General features: G+C 26.1%; 2 protein-coding genes across 4 annotated transcripts; both read left to right on the forward strand.

Annotated features, from left to right (window-relative positions):
* Window positions 1-1,046: 1,046 nt before the first annotated feature.
* On the forward strand, window positions 1,047-7,586 carry LOC123269389 (metalloendopeptidase OMA1, mitochondrial-like). 2 transcript variants are annotated; one of them, XM_044735074.1, is made up of 8 exons: window positions 1,047-1,330; window positions 1,431-1,815; window positions 1,907-2,361; window positions 3,421-3,560; window positions 3,789-3,962; window positions 4,040-4,147; window positions 5,715-6,092; window positions 7,428-7,586. In XM_044735074.1, exons 3-8 carry the CDS (start codon window positions 1,983-1,985, stop codon window positions 7,539-7,541), a joined length of 1,293 nt encoding a protein of 430 aa, XP_044591009.1. In that variant the 5' UTR covers window positions 1,047-1,330; window positions 1,431-1,815; window positions 1,907-1,982; the 3' UTR covers window positions 7,542-7,586. The 2 variants fall into 2 exon arrangements, with proteins under 2 accessions (XP_044591009.1, XP_044591008.1); XM_044735073.1 differs by having other exon boundaries at window positions 1,047-1,320.
* Window positions 7,587-7,932: 346 nt separating this feature from the next.
* On the forward strand, window positions 7,933-23,478 carry LOC123269380 (integrin alpha-PS3-like). Of its 2 annotated transcripts, none has more exons than XM_044735059.1 (16): window positions 7,933-8,163; window positions 9,253-9,496; window positions 9,561-9,690; window positions 16,079-16,267; window positions 16,340-16,425; window positions 16,489-16,683; window positions 16,754-16,853; window positions 18,925-19,406; window positions 19,510-19,591; window positions 19,853-19,994; window positions 20,067-20,283; window positions 20,357-20,523; window positions 20,592-20,775; window positions 22,368-22,976; window positions 23,268-23,321; window positions 23,367-23,478. In XM_044735059.1, exons 1-16 carry the CDS (start codon window positions 8,012-8,014, stop codon window positions 23,412-23,414), a joined length of 3,081 nt encoding a protein of 1,026 aa, XP_044590994.1. In that variant the 5' UTR covers window positions 7,933-8,011; the 3' UTR covers window positions 23,415-23,478. The 2 variants fall into 2 exon arrangements, with proteins under 2 accessions (XP_044590994.1, XP_044590995.1); XM_044735060.1 differs by having other exon boundaries at window positions 23,382-23,478.
* The last annotated feature ends 672 nt before the right edge of the window (window positions 23,479-24,150 follow it).

The raw sequence follows: 24,150 nt of genomic DNA on the forward strand, positions 1-24,150 counted from the left end.
GATGAGAAATTTTATAAAAATTTTTTTAGTTCTAATTTAATTGATAAAAAAAAATAAAAAAATATTTAATTTCTACTAGTTTCATTATTTGAAATTTAAAAAGTCTTAAAACTACTTTTATTATTGTAATTGATTTACTATGAGAATTTAAAAAATTGACAGCTGTCAGCTAATTTCAGTATCATTTTAAAAGTATAAAAACAATTTTTGAAAAATATTTTTCAAATAAAAATTTAAAAAATAAAATAATATCTACTGATTTAAGTTTTACAAATATTCTTCATATAAATATGACATTAAAGTTAGCTGTCATTTAACAATTTATTTAATTTTATTTCATAAAGAAATTTGTTCTGAAAAATTATTTTTAATTGCATTTTTAATTTTTTTAATTTTCTACAAGACAAAATTTTTTTCTCTAATTTTTTTTGCACTAATTTATTTCTTTAGAAAATTCTAAAAAATATTAAATATCTGCTACTTTAATTTTCATACTATAAATTTTATAAATTACTGAACTGATAAATAAAATATAAATTTTATGATACTAAAGTTAGCCGACGATTTTAATTTTTTGATTTTTTTTAGTAATTAAATTAGAACAAAAAAATATTTTTTAAAAATTACACTTACAGTTTTTAAAGTTTTTCACAAGTGAAATTTTTTTTTTTGTAATTATTTCTTCAATAAAAAAAAATTCTAAAAATTTTTAAGTCGGCTCTAACTTAATTTTCATTAAATTTACTATTAAAAATTCTTTGAAAACTATTATAGTCTTCATAAATAAAAAAAAAATAAACTAAGTGTCAGTTTGCAAAAACTTTAAAATAACTAATAATAATTATAATTTTATTATTCATAACAATTTTATGTAATAATCAATCATTTGTTTAAAAAAACTGAACAACTGTTTGACGTCTACTGTTTTTAATAATATTTCAAAGAAAGTTAAAATTTTTTATTTAATTTAATAATTGACTCTGATAAAATATTAATAAAAAATTATATTTTAAATTACAAGTAAAAATAAATTGGAAAATAAAAAAAAATTTGGCAGCAATGATATGATAATTCAAAAAACATTCGACTAAGAGCGGCGGAATGACGTTTTCCGTTCGAATATTTTCAACAATAGTCACACGCAACTTTTATTTTGTCCATTAATAATTATTTAGCCTTAGACAATGTCGTAGTTTCAATAAGTCCAGCTGTCAATAATAACAGTGTTAATAATTAATCGTATTAAAATACCTGGAAATTATATTCACTGATAACTGTTGACAGCAAAAACCAGTGGATGAGTGATACTTCACTTTCCTCGTGAGTATAGGTTATGATTAATATTTTATTAGTTTATTTTAATCCATAAATACTTACCACGTGGAAATAAATTAAACTGATGAATAATATATTTATTAAAATAAAAACAGGTTTTTTCGGAGGTGACTAGACATGTCCTGGCATTACAAATTTAATTTATATGGCGGCTCATCAAATTTAGTTTCATTCATACCTGCAAGTGCATCAGTATCATCATCCTCTTCAACACCATCAGCAATAACAACAACAAACACTGATTGTAAATTAATAAAAGAACGTCAACGTCCATTTTGGTTGCAATTAATCGTGATATTTTTTTCAAAACGAATGCTGTATGCTGCTGCTCAATATGGAATTTCATTTGGTGTGATGCTTCATTATCATACACGTTTAGGTTTTCATTTGTTTCTACTTGCTGCATGCATACAGCACAATGGAAATAATTAAATTATAAATTATTGTTATTACTTGCCATTATTATTATTATTATAATTGGTAAGTTTTAATTTACTAAAAAAAGCATTTAATGTTTTTAAATTATTTAGAGTTGGTGAAAATTTTATTTTTTTTTGTCTTACTATTTTAGCTTGATAAATTCAAGTGGAATATTAACTGGCGGGTATTATATAAAGTAAAAATAATAAATTAATAAATAAATCAAAATGTTGACGTTAAGATGGGTGTTGTTGATAAATAGAAAACAAATTGTTAGACAAAGTGCGGTGAAATTGACAGTTCTCCGTACTAGCGCACTAGGAAATAATTGTTATCAGTTTCATCTGTCACGGTCATTATACAATGAATCATCGTCATCATTAGCCAAAATTAGTCAGCGTGGATTGCTCAGGATAAATAATAGTGTTTTAAATACAACACCTCGCCGACATATTTCACCGGCAGTCGCCTTATTGATAAGACCGCTCACGAGAATTGGCGCATTGTTGTTTGGAAGATTCTTCAGAAAATGGTGGGCCAAGAAAACTTCAGAGGAAAAGAAATTGTATATAGACTGGGTCTCGAAGCAACGGCAAAAAATATACGGTAATTTTGTTTTATTAAATAGTGATTCTTGTTAAATTGCACTGTACTTTCTTAAATATTAACGTTTTTAAAGATATAAGCTCATCCTGATGGTACACTCATCAAGAGCTTTCATTTAAGTACCCACATGCATTTTTGATATATTTTTCATATATACATTATATATATAATATATATAAATATATGAAAAATTGATGCGGGTACTCAAATGAAAGGTCTCGGTGAGTGTAATGTCGGGATGAGCTTATATCTTTACAAATATCAATATTTCACAAGATATTTGTTAAATTGTATTGTACTTTCTTAAATATTGACATTTTTAAAGATATAAGCTTATCCCGATGTTACACTCATCAAGAGCTTTCATTTAAGTACCCACAAGCATTTTTGATATATTTTTCATATATACATATTATATATATATAATAAATAATATATATAAATATATGAAAAATTGATGTGGGTACTCAAATGAAAGGTCTCGATGAGTGTAATGTCGGGATGAGCTTATATCTTTACAAATATCAATATTTCACAAGATATTTGTTAAATTGTATTGTACTTTCCTAAATATTGACATTTTTAAAGATATAAGCTCATCCCAATGTTAGACTCATCAAGAGCTTTCATTTGAGTACCCACATGCATTTTGATATATTTTTCATATATACATATATATAAATATATGAAATACTGATGTAGGTACTCAAATGAAAGCTCTTGATGAGTCTAACATCGGGATGAGCTTATATCTTTAAAAATGTCAATATTTCATAATATACAAGGTCATTTCTTAATTATGTATCTAGAGATAGAGCATTTTCGAATGCAGCCTAAATACTTATCATAATAAATTGACTATCGGTGAGAATTAAATGAAACCTTGAAAAGGCACAAATTCAAGTCAATACCTTTGCAATGACACTAAATTTCACAGAAAAAACCGAATTTATCATATGACTATCCTGGAAAAAAAATTTTTCTTATTCTCTCAATAATATAGATTATTTAACTCTATTGTAATTTAATGTTAATTTTTTTTTCTTTAAATTTTTCTAGGGGCCCTAGGATTTCTTATGACGAGTCTTTTTATGTTCTACATAATGAATATTGAAGTTGATCCCTTGACTGGAAGATCCAGATTTATTATTATGACTTCCAATCAACAAAAAGTTCTCGGAAGACTTACTTTTGAAAATGTAAGGATGTTTGATTTTAATTAAAAAAATTTTTTTTATGATAGTGAAAGTAAGAGACGTCTGAAAGCTTATTATCTTATTATCAATAATAAAAATCATATTTTTTAAGCCAAAATTCAATCAAATTTGCATAACTATCGTGACTATAAAAATGTATCAGATGTCTGTTAGTTTCAATGTCATTTACAGAAATTTTTTAATTAATAAAAGAATTATTCTTTGAAATAGTATTTGGAGAACTTTAAAGACTTTATAGTACCTACCACGCATCCAGCGTACAAAAGACTATTAAGAGTAGTAAATAGAATACTAGAAGCTAATCAAGATTTACCTCAAGTTAAAGAAAGAGAATGGACGTTATCTGTAATTGATAAGGATGATCCAAACGCTTATGTCTTACCAGTAAGTAGCTCAAATTTTTAATTTTTTTTTTTTTTTAATTTACGAGTTTATAAATTACTTACTTTACTTTATTTTAGGGTGGAAATATTTTCGTTCACATAGGAGCATTAAAATTAACTGAAAATGATGATCAACTGGCTATTATAATAGCTCACGAGGTCGCTCATGTTCTTCTACAACATCCTGTAAGTTCGCTAATAAATCCACAAATATTCTGATTTTTTTTTTTATTGAAGAAATTAATAGAAGAAGAAACATTTATTTATTTATTTATTTATTCAAGCGCCAATTGGCTTTATACATAAGGTTTACATCAATTAAATTTTTGTTTTAGGCGAAAAAAGGAAAAAAAGCATTAACATTTTCTTATAATTTAATTAAATTAATTTCATTTACTTTATAACTTTAACTTATTAACAGTATAGAAAGAATAATTCTGAGAGTAATTATTACAAAAAGAAAAAATTGCACTTTTCAAGATACTAGTGGTGATTGGTTAGAAGTAGTTGTTTAACCGATGATACAAACCAATGAAATATTAATATACACTAGGGTGGCGCAAAAAAAACCGACTATTTTTTTTTTTTTGAGTCTCGAGTGAAAAAATGTTAGTTTTTGATGGTTTAAGAGCTCTCTCAAAAGGACAGCTTAAAAAAAAATTTTTAAGATGTCGGCCCAAATTTTTTTAAAATTCAAAAATCGAATTTTTTTTTATTTTTTTATTTTTTTTCTTGTTACGGTCTAATTTTATAGACTAAAAAAAAAATAAGTCTCTGAAAATTTCAGTTCAAAATTTGAATTTTGAAAGGTCGCTCATAATTTTTTTCAATTTATTAATGCATTAGTTTAAATTTTTTCGAGCGACCTTTTACTATTCAAATTAAAATTCCAGGCATTTTTTTTTTTTTTTATTTAGTACAATAATCGATAAAAATACATCACGAGATGAACTAAAAATCAAGCACAACATAGAAAATATAATTTTTTTTTAATTCAATAATTTTATTTAATCAACTGCCAGGCATAGGTTCGAATCCCAAGCTGGTCTTAGAAACCAGCTTGGTTGAGATTTGACCTTACCGCGTAGGTTAAGATTTTTTCAAACCAAAAAGACCCCAACGTACCACTCCCAACACTTGAAGTCGGCGATATGACTAATTAAAGAAAAAAAAAAAAATTATGAGCGACCTTTCAAAATTTAAATTTTGAACTGAAACTTTCAGAAACTTATTTTTTTTTGGTCTATAAAATTATACCGTAACGAGAAAAAAAATAAAAAAAAAAAGTTCGATTTTTGACGATTTTTAAAATTTTAAAAAATTTAGAGACCTCTTAAAATTTTTTTTTTGAGCTGTCCTTTGGAGAGGGCTCTTAAAACATCAAAAACTAACATTTTTTCACTCGAGACTCAAAAAAAAAAATAGTCGGTTTTTTTTGCGCCACCCTAATATAGACTGAGAAAAAAAAATTTTTGTCCAGAAAAAAATTTCTTGGCTCGATAAATTTTGGTTTTTTTGGCAAAATAATATCAATATCTATCATGATAATAAAATATTGGCTTTAATTTTCATAGATTAACAAACAAATAGGTTCACTTGAATTAAACAAAAAATAATTCGATCAATTCGTGATACAAGAAAATATATTCTTAAAAATTATCAAAAATATATATTCTTGTGACAAGAAAATTTTCTCACGAGTAGTACTTTTTTTTTCTCAGTGTAAAAAAAAAATTAATCTTATAAATTTCAGATTGAACAGATTTCTAGAAATCTACTCCAAGATATTTTGATGGCTGTACCCATCGCTGTAGTATGGGCACTGTTTCCTGATCTATTGGCACTGTTACTCCAAGCACTTGGAATAAATATGTTTGATATCCTCGTAACGTACCCATACAGCAGAAAGCTAGAAAATGAAGCTGATAACATCGGACTGCAGTTGGCTGCCAAAGCTTGTTATGATGTACGACACGCTGTCGTACTGTGGGGAATAATGAGGACGCTTGCGGAATTAAACATAAAACCTGAAGTTGTTCCTTGGCTCAATACGCATCCTAATCATGAAGACCGAGAGAAAAATTTGACTAAACAATTACCTCTAGCGATTGCCACCAGACAGCAGTCAGGAGTAAGTTTTTTTTTCTTTTTACTTTTTTTTGGAAATTATTTACAAATACACGGAAAAAAGTAAACTGTAATAAATAACAGTCGATTTATAATAAGTGATGATCAACTGCTAAAAATTACCATTTCAAACAGTAAAATCGTGATTTTATTATTCACTATATAATATTTACCATTTAAACGTTACAATTTATTATTTACATGGAAGAAAATACTATTTCAAATAGTAATATTCGCTATGTAAATGTCTAAAATGTTAAAGTATAATAGTTAAGAATTCAGACTTTGGTATTTATCATTTCGTACCTAAAAAATGATCTTATGATATGTAAAAAGTATAAAATAAAGTTAGTAAATTTCTAATACAAGCAACGTCAATATTTACAAAGTAAAATGGTAAATTTTAAACGCAACGCTAAAAATCAAACTGTAATTATTGACTTGCTTGGACTGGTAAAATGTATATTTTAAAAGTATAATTTTTACTGTTTCAAATGTTAAATTCTCCCAGAGTGAGACCCCCTTCTCTTTCATATGAGTTCCCCTTCTCCTCATAATATGGACTTTATATTGAAATGGCAATTTTTACTGTTTGAAACTGTAATTTTTTAAGATGAAATAGTCATTATTTACTATAGTGACAGCTACTAATCACTTATTTTGGATATTAAATTATAAATTGTGGCTTTTATACTTTTTACATTAAGTTCTGTAATATTTATATTTTAGCCACCCCGATGTCCGCTTTACTGTTTGAAACTATAAAAATTTATCGGAATCCGAGTGAATATTACAGTTTACTTTTTTCCGTGTAGGGTCCACCATTTTAATTTTCATTTTTTTGAACGAAATTTCTCTTTGATTTTATTGATATATTTTTTTGAAAAATATATAAAGAAATGACCAATTTAAAAAAAAAGTTGATTATCACAATTTTAACAAATTTTCAAAAAAATTTATAAATTTTTTAGAAAATTGTGATATTCAACTTTTTTTTTTTAGTTGTTCATTTTTTTATGAACTTTTTAAAAAAATATATATCAAAAACTTAAAAAAAAATAAAATAAGAATTTTATCCAAAAAAATGAGAGCCAAAATTTTTTCCAATTTTTGAAAGCAAAAAAGTTATCGAAATCTTTATTTTTTTCTTTCACGACATTTTTTATCATAAATACGCCATAAAAACAATCAGAATAAAAAAAAAATTAAAAAATGTTAATTTTTTACCTAGATATAGCCAAAATAAGCTGGACCCCACTTGTAAATTATCTTTTTTTTTTTATACATATTTTAAAAAAGTACAAATTTTTTCAACTAACTTTAACTACTTATTTTACAGTGTCCAATACTGAATCCAGCTGATCCAATTAAATACTTTAATTCACTGAGTCTTAAAGAGCGAGAAATAAAAATGGAAAGAAGAGGTTTCGTGCAATCAAAGATACTGTTATAAGAGCGAAGATTATCATCAATCATTTATTTAATTATGATACTTCAATAATTAATTTATAAACTTTTACTTTCATTAATATTTATTGCAAAGTAATTTTAAGTTTGCAAAAATATCATTTATTAATTATTTTAATTCTATTTATTTCAATGCTGAATATTTTATCTTAAATGTGACAATTATTTTTCGAAAAGCAATAAAAATATTCTAAAAGTTACAAGATAGAAAATTTGTTTTTAAAAAATGTCAACTATCCTTTCCAATTATTTATATTCACTTTATAATAATAATATCAAATGATTTCATATATTTAATTATAATAAATATCATTAGCGGACACAACTTTGTGAGAAAACGATTGTCTTATCTCTTTTTACTCTTCCTGTACTTGAATTATTGAAGGTTCCACTTGCGATTCATCCGCGGACTTGATCATTGTAAATTTCTCACCATTAACAAACATTTTTTCAACCATGCACGCAATTAATTTATTAACACTACTAGTTACATTTTTGACTCACACTTCAATAATTTCTTCTTACAACATTGTTGTGAAAAATGCAATTGTTGCTCGAAATCGCGATTTTTCATATTTTGGATACACTGTTTTGCTTCGAAAGCCTTGGTAATTATTTAACTATTTTTAATGCAAATTTTTAATATAAATTTTTGTATGATACTAAAATTAGCCAACGTTCAACAATTTTTGATTTTTTTCAACAATTAAATTACATGAAAATAAAGTTAGCCGACATCTAAAAACTTTTATTAAAAAATTATTTCATTCATTAAAAACTTCAAAAACTATAAGTGCAATTTTTTAAAAATATTTTTTAGTTTTAATTTAGTAAATTAAGAAAAATTAAAAAATTAAAAAATTAAAAAGATCGGCTAACTTTATTATTATTTGAATTACAAGTAAAAAAATACTTAAAAAAACTGCACGTAAAATTTTTCAAAGCTTCTACATATGAAATTTTTTCTTTTAATTTTTTTGTAATAATTTTTTCATTAAAATTTTCAAATGACGGCTTATTTAATTTTATAATAGTAAAGTTAGCCGACGCTCAAAAATTTTTCTATTTTTTTTAACAATTAAATTGCAAGTAAAAAAATACTTAAAAAAAATTGCACGTATAATTTTTCAAATTTTCTACATGTGAAATTTTTTCTTTTAATTTTATAGTAACAATTTTTTCAATAAAAATAATTATAAAAATTTTCAAATGTCGGCTAATTTAATTTTCATTTAATTGTTATAATTTTTGCTACTAAAGTTAGTTGACGTATTTAATTTTTTGATTTTTTTTTAATAATTAAATTAGAACAAAACAATATTTTTTAAAAATTGCACTTACAGTTTTTAAAGTTTTTTACAAATGAAAATTTTTTTTCTTCTTTTTTTTAGTCATTTTTTCAATAAAAAAAATTATTAAAATTTTCAGATGTCGGCTAATTAATTTATGAAAATTAAATTAGCCGACATTTGAAAATTTTGATAATTTATTTTATTGAAAAATAATTTTTAGAAGATTGAAACAAAAATTTTCACATGTAGAAAATTTTAAAAATTATCCATGGAATTTTTTAAAAATAGTTTTTTATTTTTAATTTTTAATTAAAAAAAAAATCATAAATTTTTGAGTGTCGGCTAACTTAATTTTCGTTTTAATTTTGATAATTTTTACTCCTAAAGTTTTTTTTTTTTTTAAAGGATGATTGTCGGAGCGCCGAAAGCTAATTTCACTTCAATACCAAGAGGTTCGCAAGCTCCCAGGGAACCAGGTGCCTCTTATAGGTGCAATTTAAAGAGTATAAAATGTGAGCAATTTAGACCAAGTGACGTTAATGATGAATCAGGATTCATAACTCAAGTTAATTACAATAGTTTAGTTAAAAAAGCTTACGGTTGGTTTGGCGCCTCAATGGCGTTAGATGAAAATGATGATCTTATTACAGTAAGTTGTTATTTTTAGTAAAATATTTTTATATCCAGATTTTTATTGTAGAAAAAAATGACAGGTTTGCGCACCAAGGACAATTTTATCAATTTTTTCAATTCTTGACAAACATATTAGCATGCATGGCGTTTGTTACAGTGGAAAAATATCCTCAGGAAATTTGCAACTTGAAGATAACTTTAAATCTCATGGTATGTTATCTATATTATTAAAAAAATAAATTTTGTGGCCAGTGTAATTATATGACAAAATGGGTTTTTATGGTTTAATTTTATATCGTTGGAAAGGTTTTGACCTGAAGTTGTGAGTGTCTTTTCAATGTTTTATATACTTTTCTAAAATAGTTTATTTATTATGATAAGTTTTCGAAGTAATTTTAAATAGATTAGAATTTAGCGATAAACAAAATTTGTTTATTTATTTATATTGTTTTGTACACGGCAATGTGTTTATGTCAAAAATTAATTTATATAATTAAAAGACTAAGAAAAATTTAGTAACGGGTATATCTTTATCGTAAATTGGGTTTGATATTTTTTAGCGATAGTTATTTATCATTTAAATAATTGAGAGAGAAAAGAAAATTTTGTGACGAGTATATTATTATTTTTAAAGAAATTTTTATAGTTTAATTTGGTATCATCAGAAAGGTCTTGATAAGGGGGCGTTCATAAATTACGTGAGGCATTTTTGAAAATTTTTGACCCCCCCTCCCCCCTTGATAAGATTTCGTAAGATTTTCCTCAACTCCCTCCCCTAATCTCACGTGAGATTCTTCAAAATTTATGTTTTGGCTGTAAACGGGTTGGATTATTGAGAAAAAAAAGCACCATTCGGCTACATCCGACATGGATAGGTAGATTTCTTGTTTGAATATTGAAAAAAACACGTTATTAAAAGGCCGTAATGTCCTAAAATTTATTTTTTATTATATTTTTGCAAATAACGATGTGAGACTGACTACATCTAATAGATATTCAAAGACATCTACCTAAAAAATAGGATTTTTTACAGATAAAAGTCATTTGATAATAAAAGCTAAAATATAATTTATTCTTGATTTTTTTTGAATTTTCTCAACTACGAAATAAATTGAAAAAAGTATTAAAAGTCGACGAACAATACCTTAAATTGAAGATAATTAAACATATTATGACAAAATTTTATTAAAATTACGACATGAGACCGGCTACCACCGATAGATTTCTAAAGAAATCTACCTAAAAAATTAGTAAATCCTATCGATCAATAATCAAATTAAACAATCGAGCGCTACTTTGCTGCTGTGCAGGGTTCAGACGAATACGACAAACACTATTGTGTCGAAGTTGGCCATATTTTATTATAGAAATACTTTTTCACGCAATTTTACACTGTTTTCTGCCAGAGAAAAAATTACGTGATATTTATTAAGATCCCCCCTCCCCTCTAAGTGAGATTTGGTAAGATTTAGCTTGATCTACTCCCCCCCTAGAACACCTCACGTAATTAATGGACGCCCCCTAAGTATTAGTGCCTTTTGGTTTTATATATGTTTTAGTAGTCAATTTTTTATGTCAAATTTTTGAAGGAGTTTTCAATAGTTTTTTGGTTCTATAAATTTGTTCGGTCACATTTTTCCATTAAATTATTTGTAATTATCGTCGCTCCTTAAAATGGCTCTCAATCAAATCAAAAAGATTGTATCTCCTAGCTTGTTTCCTGTATAAACTGTTCAGTTCTGGTGAACCAAATTTTTTGAGGTGTCTCTTTGTTGAGGAGCCACAAGATATAAGACGCTCGGAATAGAAAGGCTGGCTTCAAAGTATAACAATCCGAACAAAAACAGTTTCACTGTAAAAAAGTCGCGCCAAGTCCACGTTCATAAGACTATTAGGAAAAAAAAAATTTTTTTTTTCTTTACAAAAACATACAAAATAAAAAAATTAAAAAATCCAAGTAACCGATATGATTGTTTATGATTTTCGGAAATTAAAAAAAATTTTATTGTAAATTTAAAAATTAAAAAATTTTTAGAACGTATTTAGTGTGCGTGGTTGCAAAATATTTTACTTTTGATGAAATTCGTAAAATCTATTTACTAGGACTTTAAAAAAATTTAAATACACAATGACGCACACCAAGTACGTTCTAAAATTTTTTTTTTTATTTTTAAATTTACAATAAAATTTTTTTTAATTTCCGAAAATCATAAACAATCATATCGGTTACTTGGATTTTTTAATTTTTTTATTTTGTATGTTTTTGTAAAGAAAAAAAAATTTTTTTTTTCCTAATAGTCTTATGAACGTGGACTTGGCGCGACTTTTTTACAGTGAAACTGTTTTTGTTCGGATTTTAGTATTTTTTGTAATTATAATGAAAATTTACAATTGATAACAACTTAAATCTCGTGTTGACTGCATTTTTTACTGCAAACTATCCCCTTGAAGCTACAGTTTATGTAGATGTAATTCCAGTGCACCCTGGCGGCCGTAAATGTAAGCTGTGAATTACTTTTTTTAACTGTAGTTGCTTATCTATAGGAGGATTACTACACATTTTTATTTTATCTAGTCTGTGGCGCTGACCTTTCTCCATAAAAAAAAAGTCATCCCTGATAGCCACGCTTTGAGTAAAATAACCTGCACTGGCGGGATTTTAGCCAAGTCGTTTCAAAGTTCACTTAAAGTCACTCACTGCAGAATCCTGTATTGAATCTGTAGTGAAGTTGGTTAGGAAATTCAAATAAACCTACGCCGACATCTGAACTAAAGCTGTTGACAAGTTTTTATTTGCAGAAGGTTAGCTAAAAGTTGTAATGAGATTTGCGTAAAAAATAATGTCAAGTTAGACTGTAACATTTTTTAACAAATTTTTTAGCTGAAGTTGTATAAATTTTAAACTTCAATTTTCATTAAAAATACTAACAAATATGAAGACATATTTAGCAATCAAGTTTTTAACTCAGAAAGTTCAATCTACAACACAAAAAATTTTGAGGCAATTATTTCGATATGATTTTTTAAGAAAGATAATGCATAAAATTAAGAACCTACGATTTTCTTAGTCATTTGATGAAGTATTAATTACTTATAACTCATAAATAAGTAACTCAATGAAATTAAATAAAAATTTTTATATTTTAATTGAAAAGGATAAATTTGAAAAAGATAATTTTTTAACCTGATGTTTTTTCCTATCGTTAAAAAACATTTATTCGAAGAAGTTTTTCACCTACGGCAAATATAGCACCAAAGTTATATTTATACGCAAAATAAATATGAAAAATAAATTTACTGTTAATTTTTTTTATTTGATTTTGTACAAATATATAAAATTGATTACATTGGTCTCAGAATTAATATATATTTCTTATAATTTATTAATAATTATAAAAATAGTAAAAATAACAATGATAATAGTGATCGTAATAACAATTATAATTGTAGTTGTAATTTATTAACAATTGGCCATAAGATTGAATTTCTCTGATGGCTATAAGGCTTATACCGACAAACTATCATCAATTTTCGGTAATTTACCGATCGTAGAATGCAAATGGTAAAATTTTTGTACTCTGCCGCATTAACAGACATTGTCTCAAAGTTCAGTGCAGGTTCACTCAAACTCCTGCACTACAAGATGTTTAATGAAACTGTCGTTAGATTCGAGTCGTAGATTTTTCACAACTTGGAGTCCAGTCTAAAGCCAACTTGTATTCTGCATGGCTATCAGGGCAGGATCGAAATTTGTGAGCGAGCTATAGTATGTGCTGATAAAATTTAATAATTTCAAGTAAATAAATTGTTATAAGTGAATATAATTAATTAATACGGTGAAATAAATTATGAATTACTGTTATGATAAACAAATTGGGTAAAAAAAGTACCGTAGAATTAAATAAAATTTCGCAGCCTCAAAAAACCGTTCTGCTTACAGTAAACATAGTCGGTAGTCTGGCGCTCCGTTTACAACGGATTTGAACGGAACTTGGCGCCAGATTCTACCGAATCTGTGAATGTCTCGTTTAGCTTTCCAAACTTCTCAACAGCAGTATAGGAACACTCTTTCTTAATATCATCAATACGCCTTTGGCGTGAAATACCATTGGATGTCATAAATTCAATTAGCATTGAGGCATTTAAATCCAAAGCATTTGAATTCTTCTACGACTTTGAACTCAGAGAGACATAGTACACTGATAGAAGGATTTATTTGTATTAAAAAATATTTGTTAATAGTTAACAAATCATTTATTAGAGACCATTTTTTAGTATTAAACAAATATTTTTTAGCATTTAAAATGATTTAGGGGGCGTTCATAAATTACGTGAGGCATTTTTGAAAATTTTTTGACCCCCCCTCCCCCCTTGATAAGATTTCGTAAGATTTTCCTCAACTCCCTCCCCCCTCCCCTAATCTCACGTGAGATTCTTCAAAATTTATGTTTTGGCTGTAAACGGGTTGGATTATTGAGAAAAAAAAGCACCATTCGGCTACATCCGACATGGATAGGTAGATTTCTTGTTTGAATATTGAAAAAAACACGTTATTAAAAGGCCGTAATGTCCTAAAATTTATTTTTTATTATATTTTTGCAAATAACAATGTGAGACTGACTACATCTAATAGATATTCAAAGACATCTACCTAAAAAATAGGATTTTTTACAGATAAAAGTCATTTGATAATAAAAGCTAAAATATAATTTATTTTTGATTTTTTTTTAATTTTCTCAACTACGAAATAAATTGAAAAAAGTATTAAAAGTCGACGAACAATACCTTAAATTGAAGATAATTAAACATATTATGACAAAATTTTATTAAAATTACGACATGAGACCGGCTACCACCGATAGATTTCTAAAGAAATCTACCTAAAAAATTAGTAAATCCTATCGATCAATAATCAAATTAAACAATCGAGCGCTACTTTGCTGCTGTGCAGGGTTCAGACGAATACGACAAACACTATTGTGTCGAAGTTGGCCATATTTTATTATAGAAATACTTTTTCACGCAATTTTACACTGTTTTCTGCCAGAGAAAAAATTACGTGATATTTATTAAGATCCCCCCTCCCCTCTAAGTGAGATTTGGTAAGATTTAGCTTGATCTACTCCCCCCCTAGAACACCTCACGTAATTAATGGACGCCCCCTTATTTGTATTTAATAAATCTGATATTCATTTATTAAATATTAATAAATCTTTTTAAATACTAAAAAATATTTGTTAAGGACTAAAAAGAGGTCTCTAATAAATGATTTTTTAAATATTAACAAATATTTTTAACTATAAACAAATCCTTCTATCAGTGTAACCAAAGACTGCATTCACTCTACATAATTTATAGATAAACTGATATGTACAAAACTTTATTGCTCAAATCCATCAGTGATTTTTATGGTGGTTTATATTTTTTTTTTTTTTTTTTTTTTTATATATTTAGATGATGACTATGTTTATAGTTTTACATGTACTTTAATTTTAATCACACTATGTATAATTTTGCCATTTGACTCTTGCCTTGGCATTTAAATTGAATAAATAAATAAATATAAATAAATAATTAATCCTGTGATAGCACTATTATTTTTAAAATTTATTTTAAAAAAACCCAAACTATATACAGTGTGATTATAAATATAAAAAAATTATTAAGCCAAAGTTTTCTTATTACACGCTTTATATTAGCTTCACTTGTATGTCAGTTTGTCAGTATGTCAGTAACTCTCCGTGGGTAATCTGCGCGCCTGCGGCCTTCCTTGGTTCTGGTAGCCGTTTCTCAGGCTCGCTCTCCGAAATCGAACTCTGATTCCCCGTATTTATAATATTTATAAATAATTATTTTTTATTAGCTTCACTTGTATGTCAGTATGTCACTATGTCAGTATGTAACTCTCCGTGGGTAATTTGCGCGCCTGAATATTTTTGATAATCAACAAATAATAGTTTAAAAAAACTAAAAAATCACGCTTTTATAAATAAACCAAACTAAAAGTAAAAATAAATAATAGTTTAAAAACTAAAAACACGCTTTTTATAGAAAACCAAACTAAAAATAGAAAATAAATTTAAATTAAGAATAGTGTTAAAAATTTCAATAAATATAAATTAATAATAGTGTAAATAAAAAAAATGTATTTTATTTTAAAAAAAGCGTGGGGTGCTTTTTAAGATATTATCAAAATGATAATCACTCTACTCATATCTGTCAATAAAATATTTATAACTATTGACACCATGCACCTCACGCTTTTTTTAAAATAAAATACATTTTTTTTATTTACACCATTATTAATTTATATTTATTGAAATTTTTAACACTATTCTTAATTTAAATTTATTTTCTATTTTTTAGTTTGGTTTTCTATAAAAAGCGTGTTTTTAGTTTTTTTAAACTATTATTTATTAAAATTTATTTTAAAACAACCCAAACTATATACAGTGTGATTATAAATATAAAAAAATTATTAAGCCAAAGTTTTCTTATTTATAATTCTAAAATCTTGGCAGTCGCTTAGTGACTGCAGGTTGCTAGTTAAAATTAATTTAATTTTATTACTTTCATTACTGTTGATTTTTTTTTTAAGATTTTTTATCTACTTTCTGGTACAATTCTTTGCATGGATTTTCTATCCACTATTCAAAGGCCATTAATAACAAAGAAAAAGTTAGAATGATTACTGGAGCGCCAAAGCATGAAGTCATCGGTACGGTCCAAATCAAAGGTCAAAAAACAAGCGCAACACTTCCGACAACTGATGACTTGACTCAATTTGGTATTTTATTAATTAATTTATTTATTTATAAGTTAATAAACTATTTTTATCATTATTTTACATTTCTTCAAGGTTATTCTGTCACTTCGGGAAGATTCTTTAACAAGAGCAAAATTCTTTTTGCCGCCGGCGCTCCTGGATGGAACCTAATCGGCCAAGTAAAGTATTATAATTGTAATTGTTAATTATTAATTGGGTAAAATTAATTTTTTACTGACCAGGTGGGAATATTGGACTCGGGAGTAGATTCATTAAAATTAATAATGAGTATAAAAGGACAAGTAGTCGGTGAATACTTTGGAGGAAGTTTAGCGGTTGGAGATGTTAATAATGATGGGTACGATGATCTTATTATTGGCTCGCCTCATTGGGGAAATGATAATGGAAGAGTTTATATTTATTTTGGAAGTAGTAATGTAAGTGATTGTATTAACGCTCTAATAGGTCATTTTTTGTAAATTAATTAATTAATTTTTGGCGCGCTAGAGGTTTTTAGAACCACCGATTATTATTGATGGACCGAAAGAAGATAGCTGCTTTGGATATTCTGTAACTAGTGGTGATATCGATTCAGATGGATACTATGGTAATTTTTATACATTAGATAGCTTCATTTTTTAAAAAGTATATCTTCTCTAATTAGGCAAAGGGATCTGGAAATATTTCCTCAATGAAAAATAAAAATTTATATATTATTCAAAACAAATTTTTTCAAATTTTGACTCATTTTAAATCTCTTTTTCTAATTAGGGCTGATTAAAAAATCTAATTTGAAATGATTAAAAACAATTCAAAATTCTTTAAGTTGACTAATAAATAGATATATACACTTTGCGTGAATTGAATTATTTAAAATTAGATTTCTAAATCAGGATAATCATGATTTTTTATTAAATTTCATGATCTGAAATATAATTCCGTAATTATTTACAAGTGAGGTCAACCCCACTTTGGCTTATAACTAGATAAAAAATTAACATTTAAAAATTTTTTTTTTATTCTACTTATTTTTACGGCGCATTTATGATAAAAAATGTCGTGAAAGGAAAAAATAAAAACTTCTATGGCACGCCGTTTTACTATTTAATAACAGAAAAGAAATGATCTTAAAGTTAAGAACTAAAAGGAAAAATACACATTTTATATAAAAACATAATCAAAATATAATAGATTAATTTTATGTTTATACTTAAATTTTTTAAGGAATAATAATAATATTTTAATTTTTTTGTTTCCTGGATCAATTGTCTGTGGATCAGCAGTCGCGTCACTGCCTTATCAAGCAGAAATAAAGGCTGTAAAACAATGCATCAAATAATAATTTGTAATTAACCCTTGACAAGCACACTGGGTAAAAAGTACCCACCCCAAAATTTTATTTCGTTATAATTCTTTGTGTATATTTAAACTTCGATAGTATTTTTATCTATTTTAATTGGAACTAATTAATTTAATATTATGTCTATTTTATAGAGAATTTTTTGAGCTTTGATTTAAAAAAAAAAAAAATTCTCTAACTTTATTAGGGACCAAGATATTTGAAAATGAAATATGTTGGGTACTTTTCACCCTCAATGCCTAAAAAAGTATACGGTTTGGATGTGCGCTTGTCAGGGGTTAATGTAACCCCTCACGGTTTTGGAAATGCCGTAAAGATTCGGTATTTATACGATATAAATGCTGTATTTTTACCGTAATACTTCAGTTATTTTAGCCAGTTTTTTTGTCGAATTATTATGAAAAAATTACGAAATAAATTCAGAATATTTATGGCAATACAATAGAAAAGTTACGGTATATTTACAGCATTTAAACCGTAAATATACCGCATATTTACTGTATATCTGCGGCATTATTGCAGCAAAAAACCGGAAAAGAAGATCCCTACTTTCTATTACCGGCAAAATACCAAAAATATGCTGCTTTACTACTAATATTCAATAGCTTGAAATTTTTTTTTATAATATTATAAATTATCGTGAATAATTTTCAAGAGGTTGATAAACTAATTTCTCGATTGTTATTATTATTAATAATTTTTTTTGGTCTAGACCGGGATTCGAACTCAGATTATTTAGTTACGCGCCGAAAGCTCTACCAGTTGAGCTATCAGAGACACTATCCATATCTAATTACTCAGTCACCTAATAAGACTCACCGAGTAATAAACACAGCCGTCCATCTTACGGTAGAAAGCATTATATCTTTAATTATATCAGTATAAATGCGGCAAAATTATAGTATATCTTTGGTATTTTTACCGTAGAAATACGATTTTATTATTTTAAAATTATATTATAGTTAATACATAGATTTTTTACGGTAAAAGTTCTAGAGTTTTACAGTAATTTTATAGTATTATTTCTGAACTTTGCAGCAAAAGTACGGTAGAAATGCTGTATAACTATAGTAAAAAAACTGGCCAAAATGACCACAGAAATACCGTATTATTTCAGAATTATAACGGTAAATTTACAGTAAACGAATTAATACCGAAAATTTACGGTATTTCAAAAACCGCGAGGGACACCTGATCCACTTTCGGTACATCAAATTCAATTTTATCAATTACTGGATCGGACAAAATTCTAAACATCATTATTTTTTATTATTTTTCAAATATGTAATTAGTTTGTTTTTATTAACTCTATGATTAGATGTAATAGTAGGCGCACCTTGGGATGACAACGGCGCAGTATACATCTACAGTGGTGACATAATTTCAAACCTGGAAATTAATATAAAAGTACAAGAAGTACGAGTTAAATCAACAATAAGAACTTTTGGATTTTCACTGTCCTACCCGGTTGACATCGACGACAATGGATTCCCTGACATTGCTATCGGAGCTTACTTAACTGGACACGCTTTAGTACTTAAAAGCAGACCTGTTCTAAAGACAGAGATATTAATCACTTCACGGCCTCGAACTCTAGATCGCAATACCACGAATTTCTTGCTGACGATCTGTGTAGCACATTTTCAGATTGGCAAACCGACTTTGGAAAGCTTTAATCTCAAGATCAGTGTTGATGAAACTTTTGAACGGGTCAACGAAACTAAAAATTCCCGGGAGCATATTTCTAAGTGGGATCATACACTAGTTACTGTTTGCTTTGATAAATATTTTTACTTACTCGTAAGTTTGTTAGTTATTAAAAATTTCATTAATTTATAAATAAATAATATATAAGTTATAGGTTTATTTATAATAAATTAAAATTTTTGGTAACTTTTTATAGGAAAGTAATAAAAATTTTGTTGATTCTATTGAAGTTAAAGTTAATCATGAATTTAATAATAAAACAATTTTAAAAAATGAAGGTAAATTTTTATTTATAATTTATATTGTTAAATTATTAATTGATTTTTATTTTTTTTTTTTTTTAATTAATATTGTTAATTTTTGGTGATAATTATTAATTGATTTGTATTTTTTTAAATTAATATTGTTAATTTTTGTTGACAATTATTTACTGATTTTATTTTTTTTCAATTTTTGTTGATAATTATTTATTGATTTTAATTTTTTTTTTTATTAACATTGTTAATTTTTATTGATAATTATTAATTATTTTTTCTCAGGTGAAGTTATATGTGATTTATGTCCTATTGAGTACAAAGGACTAGAATCAATTACTGGAGAATTGAATATTCCATTTAATACCGAATGTGGATTAGATGAAGTTTGTACTTCTTCAATATCTTTGTCTGCGAATTTTACTGGGTGAAAAATATTAATATTATATTTTCAATAATGATCTAAAATATAACACAGTTTTATTGTAAAATATTCTAGAGTAAGTGACCAATTAACTTGGATAATTGGATCCAAGGACATAAGCTTGGAGATAATTTTAAAAAATGAAGCTGAGCCGGCTTATTTAACAACTATCAGTATTGATTTACCTCACAATATTTATTTAAGTAGTGTATTACCTTTTTGTAATGAGAATACTGATGGTGAATTTGTTAAAGTAACTTGCGATGCAGGCAATCCGTTAACTGGAACTCCGGTACTTTAATTAATTTATTTAATCATAAGTTTTAATTGATGATTGTAAATTATAAATATAAAATTTATTTTAGAGAATAATTAAAATTGATTTGGATATGAGCCAATTAAACGACGGGAGTTTGAATGGAACTACTTTGGACTTTAATATAAAAGTAAATACACGAAGTCAAAATAATGGAGATCAACATTTATCGCGATTGATTTTATTGTTAAGCGAATTTGTTTTTGATTTACAGGGGTATTTATTTTTTATTAAATTTTTTGTATAAGGTGCATTATTTTCAATTAATAGTATTTTATTTGCAGAAATGCACATGATAAAAATTATTATTATTCGACTGAAGATAAATCATCATCAAATATAAGCTTCCAGCATGCTTATCAGCTTAAAAAAATTGGTGAAACTCCGGTGTTGCTATCAACACTCAATATTAATGTACCTGTAAGATTTCAAGGTGAAGAAATTGTTACACTGACAAATAAACCACGGGTAATCTATATTATTAAGAAAATAAGAAAAATTTTGTCACCAGGACAGTCATATGATAAAATTGGGTTTTTTTTAGTGAAATTTAGTGTCATTGCAAAAGTCTTGACTTGAATTTACGCCTTTTTAAAGTTTCATATCATTATCACCGATAGTTAATTTATTATGATAAGTATTTAGGCTGCATTCTAAAATGCTCTATCTCTAGGTACATAAATAAGAAATGACCTTGTATCTTGTGAATTATTGACATTTTTAAAGATATAAGCTCATCTTGATGTTACACTCATCGAAACCTTTTATTTGAGTACCCACATGTATTTTTATATATTTTTCATATATACATATATATAATAAATATAAATATATGAAAAATTGATGTGGGTACTCAAATAAAAGGTTTCGATGAGTGTAACATCAAGATGAGCTTATATCTTTAAAAATGTCAATAGTTAAGAAAGTACAGTGCAATTTAACAAACATCTTGTGAAATATTGACATTTTTAAAGATATAAGCTCACTCCGACATTACACTCATCGAGACCTTTCATTTGAGTACCCACATCAATTTTTCATATATTTATATATATTATATATATGTATATATGAAAAATATATAAAAATACATGTGGGTACTCAAATGAAAGCTCTTGATGAGTGTAACATCGGGGTGAGCTTATATCTTCAAAAATGTCAATAGTTATGAAAGTACAGTGCAATTTAACAAACATCTTGTGAAATATTGACATTTTTAAAGATAGCTCACTCCGACATTACACTCATCGAGACCTTTCATTTGAGTACCCACATCAATTTTTCATATATTTATATATATTATATATATGTATATATGAAAAATATATAAAAATGCATGTGGGTACTCAAATGAAAGGTCTCGACGAGTGTAACGTCGGGGTGAGCTTATATCTTCAAAAATGTCAATAGTTAAGAAAGTACAGTGCAATTTAACAAACATCTTGTGAAATATTGACATTTTTAAAGATATAAGCTCACTCCGACATTACACTCATCGAGACCTTTCATTTGAGTACCCACATCAATTTTTCATATATTTATATATATTATATATATGTATATATGAAAAATATATAAAAATGCATGTGGGTACTCAAATGAAAGGTCTCGACGAGTGTAACGTCGGGGTGAGCTTATATCTTCAAAAATGTCAATAGTTAACAAAGTTCGGTGCAATTTCACAAAAGTCATTATTTAATAAAGCAAAATTTTTATTTTTAAAATTAAACGACTGCAAGGTTACTAGTTATTAATTAATTGAAGCTTTAATAATTTAATTTATTACAATTTAAAAAATTGTAATTTTAATTATGTACTTTACTGATTAAAATAAGAGACTAAAGAATTTCTTTTTGCAAATAAATTATAGCAAGAAAAATTTATTTAAAAAATTCCACCTTTAAAAGCTCAAAAAAATCATAAATGAAATTTTTTTTAAATAATTTTTTAGACCTAGTTTATTTTTCAAGAAAAATAAATAAATTGGCTAATTTTAGTGTCATATTAAAATAAAAATATCCGGGGCTTTTTATTAAAAATAGACATTGATTTCTTCGCAGATTTTCATCTCAGGAAAATTGTATAAATGTTCTACACACGGAATAACACTGATGAAGAAATTAGTAAATTACACTCCTGTGATTTTAAAAGAAGAAGAAGAAACATATTATTTAAACGTCAATGAAAGTAAACCGTTGAATTTAAAGCGCGACATAGATCAGTCTCCCGAGAAGTTGGTACCAATGATGATCTCAAATTTCCATTCTCAGCCGGAGATAATGATTGATGTCAACGCCCCAAGAATATACTTGAACTGCACTTCAACAGATGTTGAATGCGGAAAAATAACTTGTGAAATTGGTTCTCTAAACAGTGATCAAGATACCGGGGGGCTGCAGTTAGACTTTTCAATCAATCCTGTCTTATGGAATTATACTCAAAATACAGAAGCGCAAATAATTTTTACAACAGATGCTTGGATTGATGTTATTAAACCAACATTAGAAGAAATAGAAACAGTCAGTGGTTCCAATTTAACCGCTTACATAAGCACGAATATTTATAAAATTGATAGTAATAAAAATAAATTGGCCAGCATTTGGATTATTGTTGGCTCTGTATTTCTAGGACTACTTGCTGTACTTTTATTTTCATTTATTCTATACAAGGTAATTAATTTTTACTTTAAATCTTCATGTTATTTATTTATTTAATTAATTAATTAATTAATTAATTAAATAATTTATTTATTTTATTTTATTTATTAATTTAATTAATTAACTAATTAATTAATTAATTAATTTATTTATTTATTTTCTTTTATTTATTTAATTAATTAATTAATTTATTTATTTATTTTATTTTATTTATTTATTTAATTAATTAATTAATTTTATTTTATTTATTTATTTAATTAATTAATTAATTTTATTTTATTTATTTATTTATTATTGTTTCAGTACGGATTTTTCAAGCGTAGTAAAAAAGAAGAACTTGCAGCGCTCAAAGATGAAGTAAGTTCAAAATATTTATAAAAATATTATTTTACACTAACATAGAATTTTTTGTTTCAGACTGACAGTATGTCAGAGCCATCAGAGTTATAATTATTAAAAAAAAAATTCAATTTTTTTTTCTTGTAAGTTTTTTATTATAAATTTATAAAAATTCTGTTGTTACTCTTTAAATCACTAGCGTTATCATTATAATTATTACAAAACTAAATAATTTATTGATAGAATTATTTTGACTGGTTCTGAACTTAATGAAATAATAAAATTTGATCATATTAAATTAACAATACTTTAAGTAGAAAATTGAAAAAAAAAATTCATGAGACCATGAAATTAAACAAAGTTTAATAATTAACTTTTCATTTAAAATAAATGAATTTTAACTAAAAATAAATTTTTTCATTACATTTTTTCTCCTTAATTACTTTTATACTAAATGGCACATACGGTTTTTAGTAGTCTTAAGGTAGTTAGGCTCTTTCAGGCATATTTCAAGAAAATTACGAAATTTTTTTTATCGAAAGATAAATAAATGAATAATTCACCATTTAAGAGTTCTTGACAATTATATGAAATTTTTCTATATGAATAAAAATGCAGCAAAGTTTGTAGAACAGAGACTGTACATCTGGTAAAAATATAATAAATAATAATAATTCACAACCAAAAATTCAGATCAATTTGCAGTACTGTTTTTGAGTAATTAATTTTTGAAATTGCATTTTTTACATGTCGAGGTATAGAGAGATGGTAAAGTTAGTATGAAATCTTCCATAATACACAGAAAGAACAAGATGACACTGAATGTCATCCCAAATTATACTGAGTG

The sequence above is a fragment of the Cotesia glomerata genome, linkage group LG7 (genome assembly GCF_020080835.1).
Source record: "Cotesia glomerata isolate CgM1 linkage group LG7, MPM_Cglom_v2.3, whole genome shotgun sequence".
In the NCBI taxonomy this organism is placed as follows: Eukaryota; Metazoa; Arthropoda; class Insecta; order Hymenoptera; family Braconidae; genus Cotesia; species Cotesia glomerata.